Source organism: Mytilus edulis, chromosome 7 (genome assembly GCF_963676685.1).
Source record: "Mytilus edulis chromosome 7, xbMytEdul2.2, whole genome shotgun sequence".
Lineage (NCBI taxonomy): Eukaryota > Metazoa > Mollusca > Bivalvia > Mytilida > Mytilidae > Mytilus > Mytilus edulis.
Genome location: NC_092350.1, coordinates 47,309,559 through 47,332,736, shown reverse-complemented (window position 1 = coordinate 47,332,736; position 23,178 = coordinate 47,309,559). Strand labels below are relative to the sequence as shown.

The following is a 23,178-nucleotide window of genomic DNA, read 5'->3' as shown; positions in this document are numbered from 1 at the left end:
CCTTTCTTTTGTCTATTGGTGTTCCGTCATTGTGCCGGATGTTAGATAACATCGAGTCCGAGCAAATTGTGCCGGTGTGGTTTAGACACAGTGTAAAAGGTTTGCAGATCGTTTGACCATTATAAGAAATAACTATGTTAAATTTTAAGAAAATAAGATAAGCTGTCCTGAAGTTACGGTGCAACATGTTTATGCTGGACAGACTGATAGATAGACGGACAGACGGACGGACCGAATGACTGATAGATGGAGGAACGGACGGATGGAAGGACGGACGGACAGACGGGTGTATACAATAATACTAAAATTGGGACGGGCGTGTTAAAACGCAAAGAAATGAAGAAAAAAAAAACTCGTAATTAAAGGTCAATAAGTTTTATTAGGATATCGGCCAAGTCGATTTATTTGTATATTTGTCTGCCTTATCATTTTTGCTATATAACTTTTATATATATTTGAAAAAATGTAAAGAAATCGATAAAAAGAACTTGATATTCGGCATTTATTATAATAAACATAATCCAACTCACATAATCCGATTTCCCGGGTATCCCTGTTTTCTCATTTCTTACAATATTTTAATTCGGTATACACTTTATAAGATAAGTGGCGAATCTAGATGACGTATAGGTTGCACGCCCCGACCCCACCTTTGGTTGCCAAAACTATATTGATTCCTGTATTTAACGATTTTGTAAAGCAAAAAATAATCAAAATATTGTTCGACTCGCTACGCTCAGCGGTATGTAAAAGTTGTTCGAATTACGTCCACTTTGAAATAAACTGAATCCGTCTGTCCGTATATATTGTCAAAATATATTGATCAACGTCAGTGTACGATCATCATAACACAACGGCGACAGTACAGACTCTTTTTTTTTTAATGCGGGGTTCACACATTGCCGATTATTGCTACCGTTTGAGATCAGACAGCGATACGACACGAACAGTGAAAAAGTCGGATTAGTATCATCAATTATCTGGAATGTCCTATTATTGTCTGAACGCAGTCGTTTTAGTTCGTAACAGATTCCTACTGGTCGGGAAGGGTCCGAATAGTTCAGCAAAGCACCCCGACAGTTAGGTGCGTCCCGTAACATTCGGGGAAACTCAGCCGATTTTGTCTAGTCGGATTACAATCGTGCCTATGTCGTGACAGATTCTGCAGTATCGGATCGAATTCCTAACAATGTTCTGTGTATTCGGGACGGTGTCCTGTGGAACGGGAATGATTTGGTGAAGTCCCGACAATAACAGAATACAATACGACTGAGACCAGACAAAGCCGTTTGCAATGCGATAGAGCGGACCGTGAAAGGATTACGTCCGACAGTACCTGATCATCCCGATTATGCCGACAGTTTCAAACGGATAACTTCCGTCAGCGTCGGTTCACTGTCTTGTCACTATCTGATCTCTGTCGGATTACATTCGGTAGAATCGGGACGCAGTCGTGACAGACTCGGTCGAATTTTACCTGGCGAAAGATACAAATCGAATTTCCATCCACGATTCACAGGATCTTGATCAGACTTTTGACAAATTTTAATCGGGAATGGTCCTGTCAAGGACGGCAGTAAAAATCGTGAATGTGTGACCCCAGCTTAAGTAATTTTAACAAAATAATTATTATTGAATTTTGTCGATGACCTGAGACTATTTATTATACTAATTTGTACATAGCAGTATAGTTACAATAAGGGATAAAAAAAATATTTTAATGCATGGTAGTTGTAATCCTACATTTATTTTCTATGTCGATTATGCATGCATATACCAATGTCTTATTATCAACGTTTATCCTTAAGAAGATTTATTTTTAACGATTGTAGAAAAGATTACATACATAGAATGATTAGATTACTTATAAAGGTGTCCATCCTTTTGTGCGAGAAAATCACATATCAATTGTGTGTTTCGATTTTTAAGACCGTAAACTTTAATTTCAAATTTAAACATGTTCAGCATATTTTCCCATAACTCATATAGAAAACGCATATTTAGAGAGCTTTAATCTCAATATGCTGTTAAAAAATTTCGGAAAGCAAAGTATATTAAAATATTTGTGTTCTATAAGAGTAGGAATTCAAGTTTTTGCTTATTATTTATTTGAATCTGTGACTCATATAAATAATAAGTCGTTGTCCGGTGAACGAACTTGTTTTCCAACGACCAACAAAACTCCTTTTGAACGCTGAAGTTAAATAATCAATTATAATGTAATGCGATTATGATTTTTTTTATTTGACCAAACCGGGTTATGCATTTTGAAATCTATGACGAAACCGGGTTGTATACATTGACGAAACCGGCCAGTTCCATTTTGACATGACCCATTTCTTTCGTTCCATACACAGAGATACAATTATGGAGATGCTCATAATAACTAAATTTGCAATCTCCGTGTCAATATCTATCTTCCCGTACCTTTCTTTTCATACAATGTGAACAATTTAACGAGAAATTAAACAATTTCGAGGCAAGGTTCACTCAATTCGTCATTTTGACATGCATTTTGACTTATTTCTCCGTTAATATAGAACGGTTGTAGAAAATATTGCATCTCACAATAGAAAATAGTTGTATATGTATATATATTCTTCGATATCATAAAAAAAAATAAAAAATAAGGAGAAACCTACCTTTCTTTTGTCTATTAGTGTTTCGTCATTGTGCCGGATGTTAGATACCATCGAGTCCGAGCAAATTTTGCCGGTGTGGTTTAGACACAGTGTATTTTCAATAAAATGTATAATTATAAGAAACAATTAGGTTGTTTACCCTGCTTCGGCCTTATTCGGAGTAAAGTGTATACATATTCTTTCGATCTTGATGCTGGTCGACTTCGTATTTGATATGGCTTTCTTTATAACTGCGTTGATTCGAGCGTTACATGTGAGTCTAATGTAAACGAAATTAGGTTTGGCGTACTAAAATTAAAGCTTGGTTTCTGATGAGGGTTTTTTTTTGTATATGGAGTGGCGTGGTTATGAGAAGTGACGTTAATTAAACGTCACACTCTTATTAACTGTTTATATTGAGAAAGAAGAACGATATTTTATTTGGATTTTATTCGAATTTTATAGGTTTTGGAATGAAATAAGATATTGTTTTAACAAATTAATTTATTTAAAAAAGTTTTAAAAAAATAATGTTCTGTTCATGATTAATTACAAGGGCAAATTTATTTGTCTCTAAAAAACCACAAACATTTATTTGAAAAGGATATTTAGTCATCCAATAAAATTTGTACTTTTGCATGGTAACAGTTGACAAATGTCACAATTACAGTGTATAAGAAATTAATACCGGATAAGGTGGAATAAGAATTTAAAAAAGAATCTTCTGAATTTTCAAGTAATGTGAAATAAAACTATTCCTTATGACAAAATATAGAACCAATTTATTAAATATTCAGAACCAATTATGGAGTATTCTAAAGTAAACAAGCATTAAAAGAAACAACTAAAACCAACGAAATAAAATTTCAAAAAGAATATTTAATTCTTAATTGAAACGAATACTAGAAGCTCTATCATAAAAGAAATTTAGAAATACTAGGAACGCAGTCAAAATCCAAGCGTCCAAGAAAGACAACAATATGGCCAGAAATATGAAAAGATGACAAGATTGTTACAAGAAGCACTTCAAAATAGGAGAGATGTACCAGAGAAGGTTCAAATGTTATTGTGCCTTTACTGATATTCCTTGTTTATTTCCTATATATAACTTTCTGGTGATATAAGCATTTTGTGAAAATCATTTGCAACAAAAAAAAAAAATTCCTGAGAAACATGTTACATGACAAACAAACATATACGATCAACAAAATCAAATTATAGCGTCCGCAAAACTGCACAAGAAATAACTTCAAACCTTCAATAACCAGTTCGAAACAGCAACGCTATATGGAATCCTTATATGTAACATAAAAATCCTGAAATATCGTACCAAAAGAAGAAAATCAAATCAATACTAGTATGCAGGCACTAATTGGATATCCATACACGGTGAACGTAACAAAACGTTCACTGTGTGAAGTTGATCCAATCACAAGTCATATAGTTTAGTTCTTTAAACTATTATTGTTGTGATAACCTAGATTAAGGCATCATGTAAAATAGCTCGACAGTAGGTTTAATGATATCTTCTTTACATGTTCTATTGCATGTTCAATGAAAATGATACGTTTGTCTGATCTAAAACATGCCTGACAAAGTTAAACATACAGTCAATAAATTCAGTGATTTTATTTAATGATAAGAGTGTTTCGTGACAGAAAATTTTCTTTCCTCAAACTGAGAATTTTTTTTGGCAATCGTTTTTTCTTTCTTTTCTGGAAATCTTTGTATGTTAATCCCTTTTTTAATCACCTGTTTTCAATCTGACTTTTATAATGAACAGATGGGAAATGTTCTATACTAAAGGGACTATAAGTATGTGTTCTCCAATATATTTTATGATTTTTGTTATTACCCATGTGTGATACCTACTGCCCTTAGATTATGTTGTTTGAAGTAAATCAGTAGTATTATAATGATTTGTTTATCAAATATATTACTGATTTAAAGTATGTTCACTCAAAGCATTTTGAATACTAGCACGGTAACGATTTTTCTTTTTTGTATTTTTCGTATAATAGGAAAGTGGAAGGGAAATCCAATTCTTCAACGTTGGATAAGCTCCCTAAGAACAAATAAAAAACTATTACCGAACTCCATAGAAAATTCTAAACGGAAAGTTCCCAATTCTTAAATATTTGCCTTGTATCATATGTCAATTAGACCACTTCGCAATTGGGTCAATTGTCCTCTTTAAAGCTTGTCGTTTTTATTAAAGTCATTAAAACCAGTGATACCCAAGGACATCATATGTCGACATGCTGTGATTTGGTTATAGCATTAACAGCTAAGTATTGTATAAATCAGACAATTCTAAAGGAGTGGTCTGGGCACTTCACTACTACAAAAGAGTCTATTTATTTTTTGGAAGACAATAAAAAATATACACAATCGTCTTTCTGAACAGAAATTCAGATACCACTTGCTAGATAACAGATTTCCTATTCTCTGTGATTGTTTTGTCATATTTATTAATTTCCGTTTTTTCCAATTTTGAATTTTGAATTTGACTATCAATTTCAAGTGTACTTTCAGAAATCATAAAACAAGACGTTATTAGGGTAACCAAAAATATTATGTACATGCTGAAATCGAAGTACAAATTTATTTGATATCAAAAGGTTTTAAAAACCGCAACCATAAAATTAAAACATGAATGAAAAGCGAAACCTAGACATTAAAGGCTTTTATGAAGTCGACAATAAAGATAAAACTGATTATCTTTTATATGAAGTCTAAACAGGTGCCAAGTGTCATGTTTGACACTTAGTAACATCTATCCGTACTCAACAAGACATAGGTTCCTTAATAGTAGTACTGCATTCGCAAAATTTAGCTCATCGAATTAATTATATCATTGATACTTCATTGACATTTGATAAACATTTTTTAAAATCGATTTATAAATTGGCTTTTGGCAAGTTAATTTTTTTTAACTTGTCTTAATATTAAGCTGGACGAAGGTTTATTAGTTGATACAATATGTAATCATTCATTGAATCAAACGAAATGTTCACAGTTCGTGCATTTCGTACTATCATAAAAGTGTATATTTTTAGCAGAATTCTATATCCTTTTTGCTATGTTTTATTATTGTTATAAACAACAACAAAATAAATCCTAATACATTACAGAACATTGATGCAATAACCTACAACTTACGTTTGTTGTTTCTATATATTTAAATCAATATGATTAAGGTAAATGTATATTTTCATGCAACTCCTATTGGAGAATGAAATTTAACGTGATATAGAAATTAAAAAAAATATGAAAATATTTGTTTAGATAATAATGATTCAGTTTGTCGTGTTAGAATAAGAAAGCTATATGATGTAATCTTCTTAACTTCAAATAATATTGACCAAGATATTTTTACCTTCTTTTTGTACATTAACATCAATGTTTGTATAACATTATAAAGTCAGATAAGAAGCAGTATGTACGTGTAGAATCTTATACATGTAGAGTGAATTTATATTGTATTCTGGGTGTTAACGAGTACGAAGGAGATAGTCATATAAACCTTTGCTCAGATATAAGTGTAGATGTGTAGACGTATCATACATCAAGCATCATACAATTTCAATATTTATATTTATATTTCAATGGCTGACCTAGCAACGTTTTCATAACAAGCATTCATCATCTTTTAGTCAAATTCTTTCTGTTGAAAATAATTAAGAAATTTATATTTCTTTCTTGTTTTGTGTATGTTAGTTGGGATTCATAATCAAATCCAAATACATTGACTTCATCGTGGTTGTCAGTTTGTATTGGCGGAGGAAGCTAGAGTATCAAGGAAGATAACCGACCGTCGGCAGAAAAAAATGACACAAGCTCGGTGGTTCTCTCCCAGCAGGTACTCAGCCATCTATACAGCCAAGATCGCGTAAGCTGTCGTAAAAAAAATAATTTTCAAGCATTTTTCTAAATATTTACAACAGAAAGCATAGTTCCTTAGTGTGCGGATTTCGAGATTTATATACTTTAAGTGTTTTCAAATAATTCCAGGAAACATTTGATATGTGGAATCATCTCATTCTGTTGAATTGGGTCTTATACTGTTTCAAATCAGTCGAGTACGTTAGTTAATTTTTAATCAAAGTTTCCAAATGTATAATAAATTATGTTTTAAAAAGCAGTGCCATTTTTTGTAAACAGATTATAATATTAATAGTAGGTTCTTATTGTTACAAATACAGTAACGCATTTTAACGCGTTCCTGATGAAGGTAAATCCAGAAAAGCGCTGTTTTACATGACATTTTTGTAAGGATTTCCACCATAATTATTATCGTGTCATCGGATGATTGTTAAGCCATGAAAAAAGACATTGAAAATGTGCGTAGCGACCTTGGATTTAGTTCACGGGGTCTGGTGCTCTGAACACCTGGGTTATCAATTCCTACATAACTCTTGAAAATGATCAAAGTCAACAATCTCGGGTCAATTGAAATTAAATTTATTGCAAAATTATGATTCCAGAGCAAATAAAACGACAAAAGTGAAACTTAAAATCCTGAAATAAAGTTCAATATTGTTGAAAATAATGCAATAATTGTCATAATTTTTCTTTTGATTTTGAGTTTCTAGTTCCGACAAGCTTAATGTTCCCACAAGGTGTGTTAAAAATTTGGTAACATTAAAAATTCAAATAGCTAATAACCCTTAATAGATTATATAACTCTTAAAGTTATCATCAGTTCACAAAAAGTGTTAGATTTGCTTTATATAACGACTATTGCGCAATTTATATTTTTTTTTGGATGGTTTTCTTGTCGATCATTTGATAATTGACTGAAAAAACTCACATTTGTTTCGTCAAATTGTCAAGCTATACAATGATAAACACATTTATCTTCTTTTTTTTATAATAGTATCAGACTTAATCCTTTGCCTTAAAGATTTAACCAGCTCTGTTTAACAACTAAACTACAAACATGATCCAAGTTTTAAATAAATGTTTTAAACTAAATTAACAAATTATACAAATGATTCATTTATTGTTCATGGGAACAATCTAACAAAAAAGAAATCAACAAAAGGATTGAAATCTTGCATATGTTTTGAAACAATATTCATAATTTTTTAAATTGAGCAAGAAAATGTTATTGAACGATACAGACGTTCGTGGCATGTATCATGGGCCTGTTCGTTAATTAATAAATTGCTGTTTTAGAAAATTCTTCAACTAACATGTAGAAACAACCAATGTTTGAATTTGGTTTTGTTTAACATGTGTACAAATTTTGCTATCCAAAGGTGTTCACGTGAACGTATAAAGTACTTAACAGATGCTGACTAGATTTTTTTTTTTATTTCTTTAAGATTATTCAAAATAATTATTTTAAAAAATCCAATAAAACCGCCTTGGTCATATTGATCTGAAATCTTATATTATGTCCGATTGTCTATATTTTTTTTATTTTTTTATTTTTTTATTTTTTTATTTTTTTTGGAAATACTCACCTTATATAAATAAAATCGATTATAATTAATGCATTTATTGTTCTATCTGAGGTATCGTTAACTTTGTTTATTTGTAGAAAATTATAACAGCCACATTACATATGCCATCTTTGTTTCATATACATATAAGTAATTGACACATTTTAATTTGTAAATTAACTCATTGCAAGATACAATTCTTTCTGAAATTCTAGTATTATTCATGAATATTTTTGAAAATGTAGCAGGAGAAAACAAAAAGAACAAAAATATATTCTTATAATTAGAAGTTCAAGTAACTCACAAAGTAAAAACTTTTTAATCAATTTGAACCACTGACGATACATCTAGTTTAATTGTTTAAATATAGCTAGTTAAATCTTTTCAGGGAAACGGTAAAGTCTCAAATTAAAAAAAAAATAATGAGAAAAGAAATATGTTTGTCTTTGTAAATCTACACAATTAAACTTAAACATGTGTGATTTTTTTTTTTGTCGATTCTCATTTGAATCTAGAACATCAAATCGGCTATTTTACCTGCGTATTGGAAAAATAACCTTGGCTTTTGAAAAAGTATGATAAATTGGTAGAACAATAAAAAATAAATAAAAAGAATTTAAAAAAGCATCCTATTGTCCTTCAGAAGATAATTTAAAAAGAAATTTCCACAAGATATCATAAAATAATAAAACAAATATTACAAGTCTTTTTTTATTTTTTGTTAATTATCTCTTCTGTATTAAGTACGTCATGCCACTTATTTTTCTCTAAGATTTTCAGTTTAACCTTTGACTTTTAATAGTAATGAGATATTTATGTTCACATTACCGATTTTAAAGACCATTTGTTTTATATAATTTGTATAATGTAGGTAGATTTAAAATGTCATCCACGAAATCATAAATAATAATTGGTATTTATTTGGAAAATAAACCCGTTAAATAACTCCGAATTAGTGATAAAACGAAACAAATGATCACTTATTGGCAACCGTCAAGTGTCTTATCAAGATTACACAAGTGTATATATCTATGCTGATTTGGAGAATTGATCAGTTTATCATTTCTAATGTCATTGATAACCATTTCATTGGTGGCATATATATAACCATGGCTTAAGTATACTTTAAACATATATATAGCGATAAGCAACCTATTAAGCGATGAATAACTTTTTAAGACTTTTAAATTCGCTCGTCGCCGTTAAATCTTGACCCTTAACTTCACTGTAACAGTCACGATTCGTGTCTTAGAGATTTTTATTGCCATGAATCCTAAATAAATTTCAAATTAGAATTCGATAAATCTTTTTTCTTATAAATCATATAACTCTTTGACAACCATAAAATTCAACTATAAATTTATCAGAATTGCACAAGAAACGAACCTACGGTACTTTTAATACATTGAAAATAATGTTTTAAAAAGATAATTATATTTTTCAGTATAATCATTTAATTATCAATAGCTATTCAAAAAGTCATTTTTATTTTCTAATGTAAATCATCAAAATTTGGATCGCTACTTTTAATTAAAATTAAACACAATGCAAGGTTTTTTATTCAAATTGTAAATTAAATGGTATTAAATTTAATTTAGATTTTAAAGAATACATTTTTATTAATAACGCGAAGTATTAAACTCATAAAAATTGTTCTTTTCAAATTTTCACTATTGTATAAATAACATATACCAGTACTTGAAAGGGTGATCGAACAGGTTGTTACCCGGAGAAAACATTTTCAACCGAGGAGAAGCCATTCTGCTTTTATTTAATGTGTATTTTTCGGCATTTTGCATTTGCGCCGATCTGCATTTAATTTGCGCCGATTTTTTTCTTTTATTTGCGCCGATTTTTGTTTTCATTTGCGCCGATTTTTTACAGATAAATTACAGGTTACAGTTGAATGTTAATTTTCATTTGTCATTTTAATCCTATTCCGTTAGCCAGTTGTACAAATATTATGAATTGTCAATCATTTACCAATGCCACTTAATTTATCTATACTAGAACACACCCGCGAAATCGCGGGCATATACAGCTTGTAAACTGCATGTTGTAGGATGAATTTTTGTAAAAGATATTATGTCTGGAGAATTTCATATAAGGTATCAAAACCCTCTCCCTTTTTTTCCAAAGTCCGTTATTGTTTTCCTTTCTGTTAAGTTCAATTCAATTATTTTTGTGTTTCTGGCCTTATAATTAAATTATTCTTCCCCTTTGCTACAATGCATTTTTTGGTAAAAGTCAAATTAAATTAAAAATGTGCATCGCTTCAAACATGATATAATGAAACTGCTTATAGACCTTTATTATTCTTATAAAATATGCTTCTGGGACAATCCATCAGTGCTTTTCCTTTTGAGAGCCCTATTAAAGGATTTGAATCTTGTATAAATGACTAAGGCTAATTTGAGGGGTGGTCGGAGGGGCCCTGATCCCGAAATTCTGGGCTTAAAAACATGAAATCCCGAGGTGCGTATTTTAACGAAATTCATATCCCGACATCCCGAAATTCGAAAAAATATTCCCGGATCCCGTGAGGATCAATCCCGAAATCCCGAGCTTATAAATACCCGATCCCGACATCCCGAAAAAGTCCTGCCTCCCTCTAATCTCTACCCTAATTTCATTTTGGCCAAATCACTACTTTTACTTTCAACAGTAAATTTGTATGCCCCATTTATGGACATTATGTTTTCTAGTCTTCGTCCGTTCGTTTGTTCGTCCGTCCGTCTGTACCGCTTCAGGTTAAAATTTTTGTCGAGGTAGTTTTTGATGAAGTTGAAGTCAAATCAACTCGAAACTTAGTAAATATGTTTCCTATGATATGATCTTTCTAATTGTAATGCCAAATTAGAGATTTTACCCCATTTCACGGTCCATTGAACATAGAAAATGATGGTGCCGATGTGGCATCGGTATACTATGGACACATTCTTGTTTCCACATGTTTTACTTATTTCAATATTTATGCAACTGGTATTGACCCCTTAGATAGTAAATATTTCAAAGAAAACAGTAGACAAAATACAGAGAGTTTCTATAAATTATAGTAGTATATAATCGTAGTTTACATGTGGATAAGGCGAAAAATAATTGTCTCTGTAATAGCAGGTATGATAAAAGTTGTGGTTCTTGCGATCTAAAAACCATGATAAGGAGAACGCTCTGATTGGCTTATTTATTTTTCATTTTTGTTATCTGTCAGGTATAATAGTTGTGGTTCTTGCGATCTAAAAACCATGATAAGGAGAACGCTCTGATTGGTTTATTTATTTTTTATTTTTGTAATCTATCATACGATTGGTTGTTCCTGTGCATGTTAAAACCGGAAGTCTTATCTATGAGTAAAAGTCAGTCAGATGACGGAAACAATATCCGGACACCTATTTTGTCGTTTTTCTCCCAAAATAACTCAATCTGAATAATCATAAGAATGGATGACAAATGCGATTATGCATGTTACCTATAGAACACAGAGGCATGATGATTACTTTATTGTGGAAGGAAGAGAAGCGACACACAAATTGAGGTCTTCTCGTTTAATAGTATAGATACTCTGTGCTCAGCCAAACGGCTGGATTTGCCTCCACCAGGCACATTGTATTAGCCAGATGAAACGACAACAATCATAATCCTGGTATCTATAAAAGGATTTATATATTATGCATTGTGGAAAAGCATCCATAATTGCGTTATGCATTGCTTGTTCAAAGTCAATATGCAAAACCTCGGCCACAGGGAAAAGTGTTTTTTGATGGCAGAGATTGCAAATTATTTCTCACATCACTTCATAACACTGTTCAATAATTTTCGCCAGTAAGAGGGCGTAAAATAAAAGTACTTCATATTCGTTTCCATTTTGACATCCGTGTAAAGTATATAACTGATAAACTTGAGTATTTTAGACAGCATTTGAAAGTTCCATCTATAAATATTGCAGACATATATTTGCAAAGACATTCAAGATTGAGGTGTGTAGAAAAAATAAATATACCTTTCTCGCAATCAGATGCACTGACCTTCTGATATGTATGGCTAGATAAACTGTAAATGCAATTAGGACATGTAGATATAAAATCGGCGCAAATGAAATAATGAAAATTTCAAAAATAGTCGCAAATGTCATACGCCCGTATTTTTTCAAGGAAGGGATCTGTTCTTTTTTAAATTGTAGTTTTTAAATTATTTGCAGTATTTTTATTATTATATACCGGTAATTTTATGGAAAACAATTAGGCTTTCCCTAGCTTTGTAAATGTTATAGGTTTTGTTTCTTTATTAAACCCACGTGTGGTAAACTGCAGTTGGTTACCTCATTGTCTGTGTATCTACCGGATAGTTAGTTATCAAAGGCAATGGTACAACACCCCCTTACTACTATACATTGTAACCTACAGTTGGTTACCTATAAGACGTGTCACGGTACTTTTCTATCCCAAATTCATGTATTTGGTTTTGATGTTATATTGGTTATTCTCATCGGATTTTGTCTAATGCTTAGTCCGTTGCTGTGTGTGTTACATTTGAATGTTGTGTCGTTGTTCTCCTTTTATATTTAAATCGTTTCCCTCAGTTTTAGTTTGTTTTCCCGGTTTTGTTTTTTGTCCATAGATTTACGATTTTTGAACAACGGTATACTACTGTTGCCTTTATTTACCTCATTGTCCTTTTGGTCTCTACCGGATAGTAAGTTATGAAATGGTAATGGTACAACACCTCCTTACTACTATACATTGTCATCACTATTTTTTCCATATGATTAAGAATGCTAAAATACTTTATATATGTTGCTATTTAAAGACTAATCCTGGTATGTTATTATATGTATATAATGAGCTCTTAATAAAAGAGCTCATGTTCTATGTTTTGATTGTATAAAATAAAAAAACCCGACTTTAAATAAAGATTAATTTATGTATTATCAAATTCGTATACGAAAAGAAAACATTAATATTTTGTGGTAAGGGGGACATACCAAAGGATGACAACTTGTAACATAGTAAGACCCTTAAATAAAATGAAATATAGAAAGAACACCAAATCAGCAGGTACTGTGCTTCGATATATATAAAATAAAAACGATGGAATAATATTATTATTCAAATACATATATAGTAGGCTCTGTATGGCCTCAAACCTTTGGAAACCGTTGACAAATTATTTTAGATTTCGATCACACATAGGCGCATGAAAAAAAAAGAGCGCATAGTTTGACATACTAGTTTTGTTCAATTCTGATAGGTTATTTAAGACAAAAAAAACACAACGGCACATACAAATGAAGATACAATCTTCAACCAAAGTCTCTGAAATATTTCAAGCTTTAAATAGCCCCAAATCTTAGAACTAATTTAACAGCGAGGAATAAAGATTTAATATTGATAACAGAAAAAGACAACGGCAAACGAGGTATATCTTACTTGGAACATGCATTGAAATTTGAACTGGTACACTGGTTGTTTCTAATCTTAACCTTTATCGCATGCAGTAAAAATAGAATTTTAAAATCCTTTCTTTCTATAAGACTTGTAAAATACATAAACACTCAAGCAATGTAATTAAAGCAAGAAAAATTCACGCATTTAGCGAGAGTTCGACAAGTCTTCTTAATACTACAATGATTTCTACAATATGATATCGGTTATATGTCCCATATATATTTTGTTTTCTGGTCTGTGCGTCCGTCCGTCCGTTCATTCGTTCGTCCGTCCGCGCGTCTGTCCCGCTTCAGGTAAAGTTTTTTGTGCGGATGGGGCATTCGCGTACTATGGACATATTCTTGTTATAACAATATCAGATTCCATACAGCAGTTTCATATTAGCAGTACAGGACGCTTGAGCAATGCCTAAAATAAATGTATATAAGTAATAAATATGCTATAAAAAGTCAGTGTAGTCCTGCTCCAAACTATGAAGGAATTCATGTTTAGTCCCCCCCTCAACAACAACAACAACAAAAGATGCAATGATTGAATAGTACATATAGTGTTAAGCAATAGTAATAAGTCTATTTAACACTTATAAAGATTTGAAAGATCATTTCATTCCTAAACTGACCTTGAAATAAAATGTCTAAATAAACTTATTCTTAAAGGTAACCAATTCAATTAGATCTTTGAATATTGTTTTTATTGGAATAGATAATGATTTTTTAGCAGTAAATTAAAATCAAACTAAATATCACTTTTAATATACATAGGAACATTCATGGCCCTACTATCTGTCGATACCTGTATCTTGGTATTGCACATGGTCAAGTTTTTCTCTGGCTGCTAATACGCCTTACCTGTAAATGCATTGGATGTTGGATGAATGATTGTTTTAATTAGTTGTCATTGGTTTTAAACTAGCTATCAGTAACTGCGAGTACTGTCAGATTTGTACTTAGTGTCTCTTTGTTGTGGGGATGTATAAGTACCCTGCCATATCCACTGTCTTTGTTTGTTATATGTACTGATTGTATTGATATAAAGAGTTAAGCCCTTTTCAACTTATTTTTATAGTTTGTTCTGTTTTACCACTGTCCCAAGTTAGGAGGCGCGCTTTCAAACTGACTAGTTCAACCCTGCAATATTCAAAAGAGTCTGTTATTCAGTGGTTGTTCTTTGTTTGTTTTTCGTTCATTATTTTGTACACAAATCAGGCAGTTGTTTTTTGACTCACTAACGAAGGCCGTACGGTGACTTATAGTTGATGATTTCTGTGTCAATTGGTTTTCCAGTGGAAAATGTCACAATGCCAATAATCTACTCATTTTCAAATCTTTAAATAAATTGAAAAAAAAACAAATTATCAAAGAAATTATATCAAATTATATATATAGATTTGGAAAATATATATTTGTTTTCTTTAGGTACTTAATTTTGATGGGGTTTTTTTTCACTGTCAAAAAGATGGAAAAACTATATTAGAATCCCATGAGACACCAACACAACAACGGAAATGAAGAAAAAAAGTCATGATTCGAAATAAATACTAGTATGCTGAATTGTAAGCGTTACTATAACCAAAAATTTGAACAGCGTTTCATATATATAAAATAATATGTCATCTTTGTATCTTCGGGATTTGCCTACCTTTTTCTAGATAACTTTAAAAATCACAGAAGCACACAGGTATCTCGCAACAAGGACAATTTGAATAAATAAACACTTCAAAATTCTGGCCACTCCGAGAGCAGCAAACGAAACAGTATAACTGTACAATTGAAAATTTATGACTTGTGTCGCAAATTTGTGTAAACAACGGTAATATTTATTGAGAAAATTCTTCTGAAAATGCTACTAATGGATTAGAGGGTCTTTGTACCAATTTGGTTTGATCTTATGGTCTTATAAATCAAAGAAAATTACTTTTTAAAGAAATCTGATTTTTAAATAAAACCTATACCAAACATTTTGTGATTGAAAGATGTTAAAAATGAGTTCAGACGAATCTTCAAGCAGTTCTCCAGAAATGTGTAAAAAGTTTGTTACTAAACATTCGATAGATTCCATTCTAAGGAAGCCTTCAGAAGACGATGGTGGAGTTTCAGATGATGTTTTAGGTAGGTTATTTATATTTCAAATAAAATAATGGTTTTTATTATAGTATTACATTTTTTTCATGTTTTATATCAAACATTTCATGCCTTTTTGTTTTGTTAGTGAAAACAATATCTTTCTTTTCACTTCATTATTTATAAAAATGAAATTATAATCAAGGGAAAATTTAAAAATATTATTAGCATTGCATGATCTTCAAACATGTCGAAAAGTCTAATAATACAACAAGCTTTAAAAGTGCGGTTTCACTAATAAGAAACATAATTAATATGGAATGGATTTTTAAAATTTGTTTTAAACGAGAATGCCCAACAAATCCGTTAATTTCCATCAATATACCACAACAGAGCATACGAACGTTTTCTTTCTTTCAGAGGTAATGCATATTTGATATTGGTCCAGTCTTTTTCTTTCGTTTAATTACTGTTATTAAGTAAGCAAAAAACAAAGTGGTCCTATGTCAAACAAGAAAAAAAATAAACATTGTTAATTATTTCGTATTTATTGTTTACAGCCATATATATACTCTGCGATTTTCCGAAATGTACTTGGAAATCATTTCCCCATTTGAAGAATAATTGTAACATAATATTTTTCATACACCAATAAAAACCACAAAATAATTCTTTTGCAAGTTTTTCGTAATAAATTATTTAGTTTGTTTTATTAAAAATAAACCTACTTTGCATCGTTCAATATTCTTGCGAAGCCGGTATCCATGCATGAATGCTCTGTAATATGTAACTCGGCCTCTCACGATACCAATTTCTATGAAGAAGTATGCTTAAAGCCCATACATTTTGGGCTTTAGCATATATTATGTAAAGGGTTAAAATCCTCTAAAACATAACTTTATGCACGATAGAACGCAGACAACGGCCCTTCTGTATGTATGCATCTCACGATGTCTCGTTCAGTTTCTTTATACTATGCGTCTAAATATGCAAACAAAATTATGACAAAAGAAGATACACTGATGTTCAGTTTCTTATATAGTAATTACATCCACGTATTTGTTGCACCTAAAGGAACAAAATTTAAAATTTGTCAAATGCTTTAGAAAATTGAATTTTCAAAAGTCTATATTATATACTTAAGTTTTTTTGGAATATTTCATTCTGCATTAAATGTTGCTGTTACAGGCATTTTGATAAAAAATAAAATGCTAATTTTTCATGGCTTGTATTTATTTTTTTTACATTGGAGGAAGTCATCAACAAATACATTGATATATTTGTATTAGAATTTAATACACAGCTTTACATCTCACACAATTTTGGTTTTGGTCTCCGATGCCCTTCTTGTACATTTTTGATAAAATAAACGTCATTGATAACGGGCCTTGGGAATTCGTCGATTTTGAATTGCAAAATTTGATTGTACTGCCTCATATTTTTTCCCGTTTTTTAAATAACGAAAATGTGCGCTTCATAATGTTTTATTAGCATTTAATTCTCCTTAACTCATTCAAAAGCAATACAGTGTTATAAATTGCCTCGGTGTTTAAGGGTATAAATACGAATTATAAAATATAATCGTTTCAAATATCGCTTGGATCTGTTTATTGCCATGATAAAACCTGAAGAGTTTGAAGTTAATATAAGAATTACCAATATTTCATTTCGTGATGTAATGTTTAAAACACTTGCAATAATTTTACGTAAAATTATGGCTCTCGATTTCCTGCACTTGACCTAGAATGATGAGCAGAAATTTAAACTGTAATTTATTATATGACATAAAAATATTTTTATCTGCAATATATGTTGTCTGTCTGGTCGAAATGTTGAAATATTGAATTATTCAAAGCACACCTTGAAATGATGATGAATTATCCTCTTTATGAACCAAGAGAAAAAAGAACTATAATGTTTGTGAAAATTATTTTTAGGGGTTTAAAAAAATCAGTGAATTGTTATATACTTCAAGCTATATTAATTAGATTTTCTCAAAATGATTTCTAAGGACTCTGTTCCTAATATATATTATTGAATATAATTAAGTCAACGAAGACACAGGTTGTGGTAAATGTATTTGGGATTGAGACAGCAACCCAACTACAAAATCAACAAGACAGCATCTCGAGGGCAACATGCAATAATCGTGGCTATGTAATATGTTAATCTTTATATCGTCACGAGTCTAAGAGATTTGGGAATGTATCATCCAAAAGAAACATTCATTATAGACCTCTTATTCGACAGCAAATTCTCAAATAATGAAAAATATTTTTAAATAAAATCTTCAATTAATGACTAAGTTCATTTTGAAGAATTTCCTATAGCCAAGAAAATCTTACAATATCATCGCAGTCTTGTGATATCTGTCTCTTTCGTTGTTTGCATGCAATATAATATTTACACATAGCATATTTATTTAAAAACTATTATCAACTTATTAAATTGCAATTAACGATAATGAAAGATATTGCTTGAATACCATTGTTTGCAAATCATCATGTACAAATATGTTAGCCATTATGCTAACATTTTCAAAATCTGCAGATAAAATTGCAGACATGGAAATGTTGGAAGATTTTACGTAGTTACTTTTTTTAATCTATTTTTTTTATTTTAATTTAATTTTATACAATTTGTCACTTTGAGTGTTTCGTTGATTGTTGCTTGGCAAACAACAACTTGAAGACTAAACAAATTGAAAAATATGGATAAAAAATGTTTTGAATTCATTTTAAATTTTACGTAAATCCAAATAAACCAAATGTCTTTCCTAACAAATATGTATATAGAAAAATAATGTTTTAAAGTTGGACCAAAACCACACCAGACAGATTTCCTTACCATTAAATAAAAATTTCGTGACAAAAATCGGACCATATCAACTTCACACCTGGCCGTAAATGGGTTCGAACCTTGCACCTTTCGGAACCATATCTTTTTAAAAGGTATATTAGTCCATTCATATTGGACGCAATATTTTATCTTATCTACAATAATTGCAATAAATGAAGTTTTAGTTTTATAATGTTTAAACCATCAAAGACCATGATGAAAAAGAGCCCTTTAGATGATCTAAGCAACGTCTTCCGATTAACACTTGAAACGGCCATTATGGCGATTTGCAGACGATCGTTTACAGAACCAATTAAAGAATAAAACCATGTAAATTATGAAGATATTAAATGAATTTTATCTCAAAGAAAACCAAGAGATAATATCGATAAGGGTGACCATAATAGCCGCTATAAATTACAAATAATATTTTCTAAGCGGATATTGTTTGTTTTGTAAAAGGTAAATTGTTTAGGGTAATAGGTTAAACTATGGTAATCGCGTGGCATGCGAGTGCAATGATTGGTTAGAAAAATTAAAAAAGTAATTATTTGTTTCGTATCTAAAAAAAAAAAGACTTTAAGATAGTGTGAGCACAACTAGGACATATTCAAATTGTACTATTACAGCCATATGTTGTATCTACACAGTTCTACCTTTTTACTACAAGTGACCAGGAAGAAAGCGAATTATAGATAAAAGTTTGAAGAGACGGATTTAGAGAGGGGGCCTCTTTTCTGGGAAAACATTGGTTGGTTATATAGGGAATCACCGAAGCATGACTCTTAGGCAGTCAGTGGGCCCCCACTTATGAAACATTCTGGACTGGTTTGACATATTTCTGTGAATCTTTATCTGTTTTAATATTGAATACGGGAAGGCAACAGAAGAAAAGTTTTCAGTCTTGTCATTGACGATGTTGATTTTGATTGTTATGTCTATGCAACAATACAGAAGCATAATCACTTTCAATTTCAAATAGTTGATAAATTTGGATAAAAATGCATAGTTCGCATATTGAACATTCACTTATTTATTTAAAGACTATGTATTTGAAATCTTTTTTAATGTAAGTTACTCAATCTTATCTGTGTTGTATTATAAAGAATAGACGAGCTTTTCGACAATAAATGTCTCTTCAGTGATGCTCATAGCCAAAATATTTGAAAAACCAAACCTTAAACAAACGAGGAAGAACTAATAAAACTGAAAATGACCAAAGTATAGTCAAATTCGGACAACGAATCATGAAACAAAAGAAACTTACGACTAAGATTGGTCGAAAGTTATGAACAATTTAGTATACTTACGATCAATCTAGTATACTTACGATCAATCTAGTATACTTACGATCAATCTAGTATACTTACGATCAATCTAGTATACTTACGATCAATCTTAGTATCGTTTCGTCTTGTGAAAATGTATCAAGAACGATACATATAAAATGATCCATTTAAAAAATGTTACAACTGAAGGTTTCAATAAATTTAAATTTACCCCCTTCCTACATGTAATATACAGGACATTAATTCCCTTATTGAGTTTGGCTATACTTTTGAACTTTTTTTCTGGGTTATATCAACTTTTCAGCTGCAGCTTCTAATGATTGTTTCAGAATTCAAACTTTTAAATTAAATTCAATGAAATTAGATTTAAACGAGGTAAATTTTAGGTATATACACTAATTAATATTATTATGTATAATTAATGATTCCTGTTTTGATAATTATAGGTCGTGGCCTGTCGCCAGTATCAAGGACATCAGGAAATGACCAGGAAAGCAGCGAGGAGGAAATAAACTGGAGTGACATACATGGTTCTGACAATGGATTGAACAGAGACAGTGATTTATATAATGGTAAAATATCTAACTTTTTTATTATCTAAAATGTTTTTTATTTATTTTTAAAAGTGAAAGGTTAAGCTAGCTATAAAACCAGGTTAAATCCAGCATTTTCTACATAAGAAAATGTGTGTACCAAGGCAGGAATATGACTGTTGTTGTCCATTGGTTTGATGTGTTTGCGCTTTTGATTTTGCCATTGGATTAGGCACTTTCCGTTTTGAATTTTCTTCGGAGTTCAATATTTTTGAGATTTTACTTTTTATTGATATTAATTGGCCGTTTCAGAATCTAAAGCATCATGGGTAATTTCATTGTTCGTACCCCAAAGTGAAAATAACGTCACGTCATTGGTTGAATTTCGATTGTTAAGGAATCACCACGCTTTGGTGTACACTTTTGAAAATATTACCCAGAATGCATTAGATTCTGAAACGGCGAATTCTTTATGAAGAAATTTGACGGGACATTCGTGTGCACAACAAAAATATCTACCCTAACAGTTTTTAAAAACTCCTAAAAAATTTAGAATTTGGTACGCCATACGTCGTCATGAGACTTGTCAATGCCGCTTGAATCAAAACAACTGAAAAGCTAAAATAAATTCACGAATTTGAAGAGCATTTACAGGCCTAATACGGCTAAGACAATAACGTTTCGGCTAAGACAATAACATTTCGGGGCAGTGTAATGTTGTATTTAATGTAAATGCATATGTACTGCTTTATTTTTACCAAAAATAAGTATTGTCAATGGTTAATTTTTCCTTTGTTGTAATAAAAAAAGTAGATTACGTAGAACTTACAATTATTTTACCCGGATAATTATTGCAAGACTAAACAGACTGGTACTATTCATTGATAAATTAAAGAATTTTCTCTGGTTTCAGATATGAATGATAACAGTTACAAGAAACGACGTATAAGGACAACATTTAGTGCTGACCAGCTACAGACATTAGAAGATGTATTCCGAGTAACTCATTATCCAGACGTCAACACCAGAGAAGAACTTTCACAAAAGACAGGTTTACCGGAAGCACGTGTTCAGGTATGTTTTTTTTACTTAAGAATTGAATGCTTCTTTTTGTAACTTTATTGGGGTGTAAAAGCGTTGACCGAAGTACATTTTGTATGAAGCGCGGAAGCGCTTCATTCTAAAAATGTGCGCACGGTCAACGCTTTTACAACCCTATGAAATTACAAAAAGAAGCATTCAATACTTATAATTACATTTTTTAGCTAGGATCACGAAAACACGATTTACATCAAGTTTTTATTTAATATACCTGTGCACTTTATTATGGGACCTCGTGTCATTATGAATGATAAGTTTTATTGTGTGATACAACTGCTTAAGGAATAACACGTGATGTGCAGTTAGCTAATCAGAATAACGTATTATAATGAAACATACATCTAATGTAATTATTTTGAATTACCAAAAATATGTGCTTGAACTTATTTAGAAAATTCTCAGGCAATTTGGCAATTATATCTACTATTTCTTCTGTAAAAGTAAAAATCATTCCAATATGTAAGGGGAATGATATATAATACCAAAATCTCCTGAACGTTATTTGTACACTATAAATAAGTCTTTCTAAATAAATATGTAATAGATTGATAATGTTTGTTATTATTTTTATTCTATGTAGATTTGGTTTCAAAATAGAAGAGCAAAATGGAGAAAGTATGAAAAACTTGGAAATTTTGGAGGACTACAGGGTCTTACAGAAACGAATTATGTTCCGGCACCAAAGTCAAGTATTCCTCGACAGGATGAGCTAGCACTAGGCTTAGATCAAACACAGGTATGCTTATATATGGGAAGGACTAGATATCTACGTTGTAGTTTATTTCATTTGACGCTAAAATAACCGGGGGAAAACATATTAATTTGAAGAAAATGCTTCGATAAGAGAACTTGTACCTGTGATTTTAAACAAGTAATCGTCATAATCCTTTTTTTTAATACATTCAAATATAAGATTATTCATATGAGCTGTGAACAATCGCTTTTATCACTGACAAATTGGCAATAAATATTATCAGTAATAGTTGAAGACCGGAACACCAGCAAAAATGTAAAATTCAAACTTTAAGGAATCTAATTCCATTGCAGGATTCCAGTTTCCTTCGTCGTGTATAGTTCCAAGGCCAATCTGTTTTAGATAATATGACTTTATTTAGAATAGACGTGACGTTATGTAGCATATCTGTGCGTGTGTCTTTGTATGTGCATGTGTTTAATTACCATTGCTTGAACTTTCTCATATCTTTTTTTCTCCAGGTAAACAGAAAGGTAGATTGCAAAAGCGACGATGAACAAGATATGCCATTAAATTTATCAACGTCGTCAATGCCAATTTTCCCTTCATTTCCATTTTATGGTTTGGCGCCGTTTCCGTTCTACACAGGTTGTCATGCACCAGGTGAACCCAAAAGATCGGGAAGCATTGCTGCTCTTCGACTGAAAGCACGAGAACACGAGGCGGCAATGGAAATGATGTTCCAATATAAATGAGAACCTTCCTGGGTTTTTTTCTAAATTCAATCAGATTTGACATGACTGACATAAATGACTTGTTGTGCGGGATAATTGAATATTTCATCATCTTAGTGCATATCTGAACCTATTTGCATACAATCTTAGATGTGGTTCGTCGAAGCTAACTGTGATATTACTTTTGCAATTTAACTTGTATCTGTATATATAAAATAAATATTTTCTTTGTATTTTTGATTTTGAATGTGGGTTATATTGAGTATGAATTGTTCTCTATTATTACTTAATTACTGACAAATCTGAAATTAGTCTACGATGCGACCAGTTAACAAATAAAAATGGTTTATAAGGTACCGAGACTTCTTCTTGTTTCATGTTTTGTACACAGTAAAATCAGTATCTGACTTTGCA

At 31.1% G+C, this 23,178-nt stretch overlaps 1 protein-coding gene across 1 annotated transcript; it reads left to right on the top strand.

Annotated features, from left to right (window-relative positions):
* Positions 1-15,365: 15,365 nt before the first annotated feature.
* On the top strand, positions 15,366-22,997 carry LOC139481615 (intestine-specific homeobox-like). The gene is made up of 5 exons (XM_071265052.1): positions 15,366-15,623; positions 20,149-20,274; positions 21,149-21,309; positions 21,917-22,072; positions 22,552-22,997. Exons 1-5 carry the CDS (start codon positions 15,488-15,490, stop codon positions 22,783-22,785), a joined length of 813 nt encoding a protein of 270 aa, XP_071121153.1. The 5' UTR covers positions 15,366-15,487; the 3' UTR covers positions 22,786-22,997.
* The last annotated feature ends 181 nt before the right edge of the window (positions 22,998-23,178 follow it).

Bases quoted from the DNA above. Each gene is read 5' to 3' on its own strand.
- LOC139481615 (XM_071265052.1), top strand. From the start codon at position 15,488: ATGTTAAAAATGAGTTCAGACGAATCTTCAAGCAGTTCTCCAGAAATG. The intron at 20,275-21,148 runs GTAAAATATCTA...CTCTGGTTTCAG, and splicing joins AGACAGTGATTTATATAATG to ATATGAATGATAACAGTTAC. The intron at 21,310-21,916 runs GTATGTTTTTTT...TATTCTATGTAG, and splicing joins TACCGGAAGCACGTGTTCAG to ATTTGGTTTCAAAATAGAAG.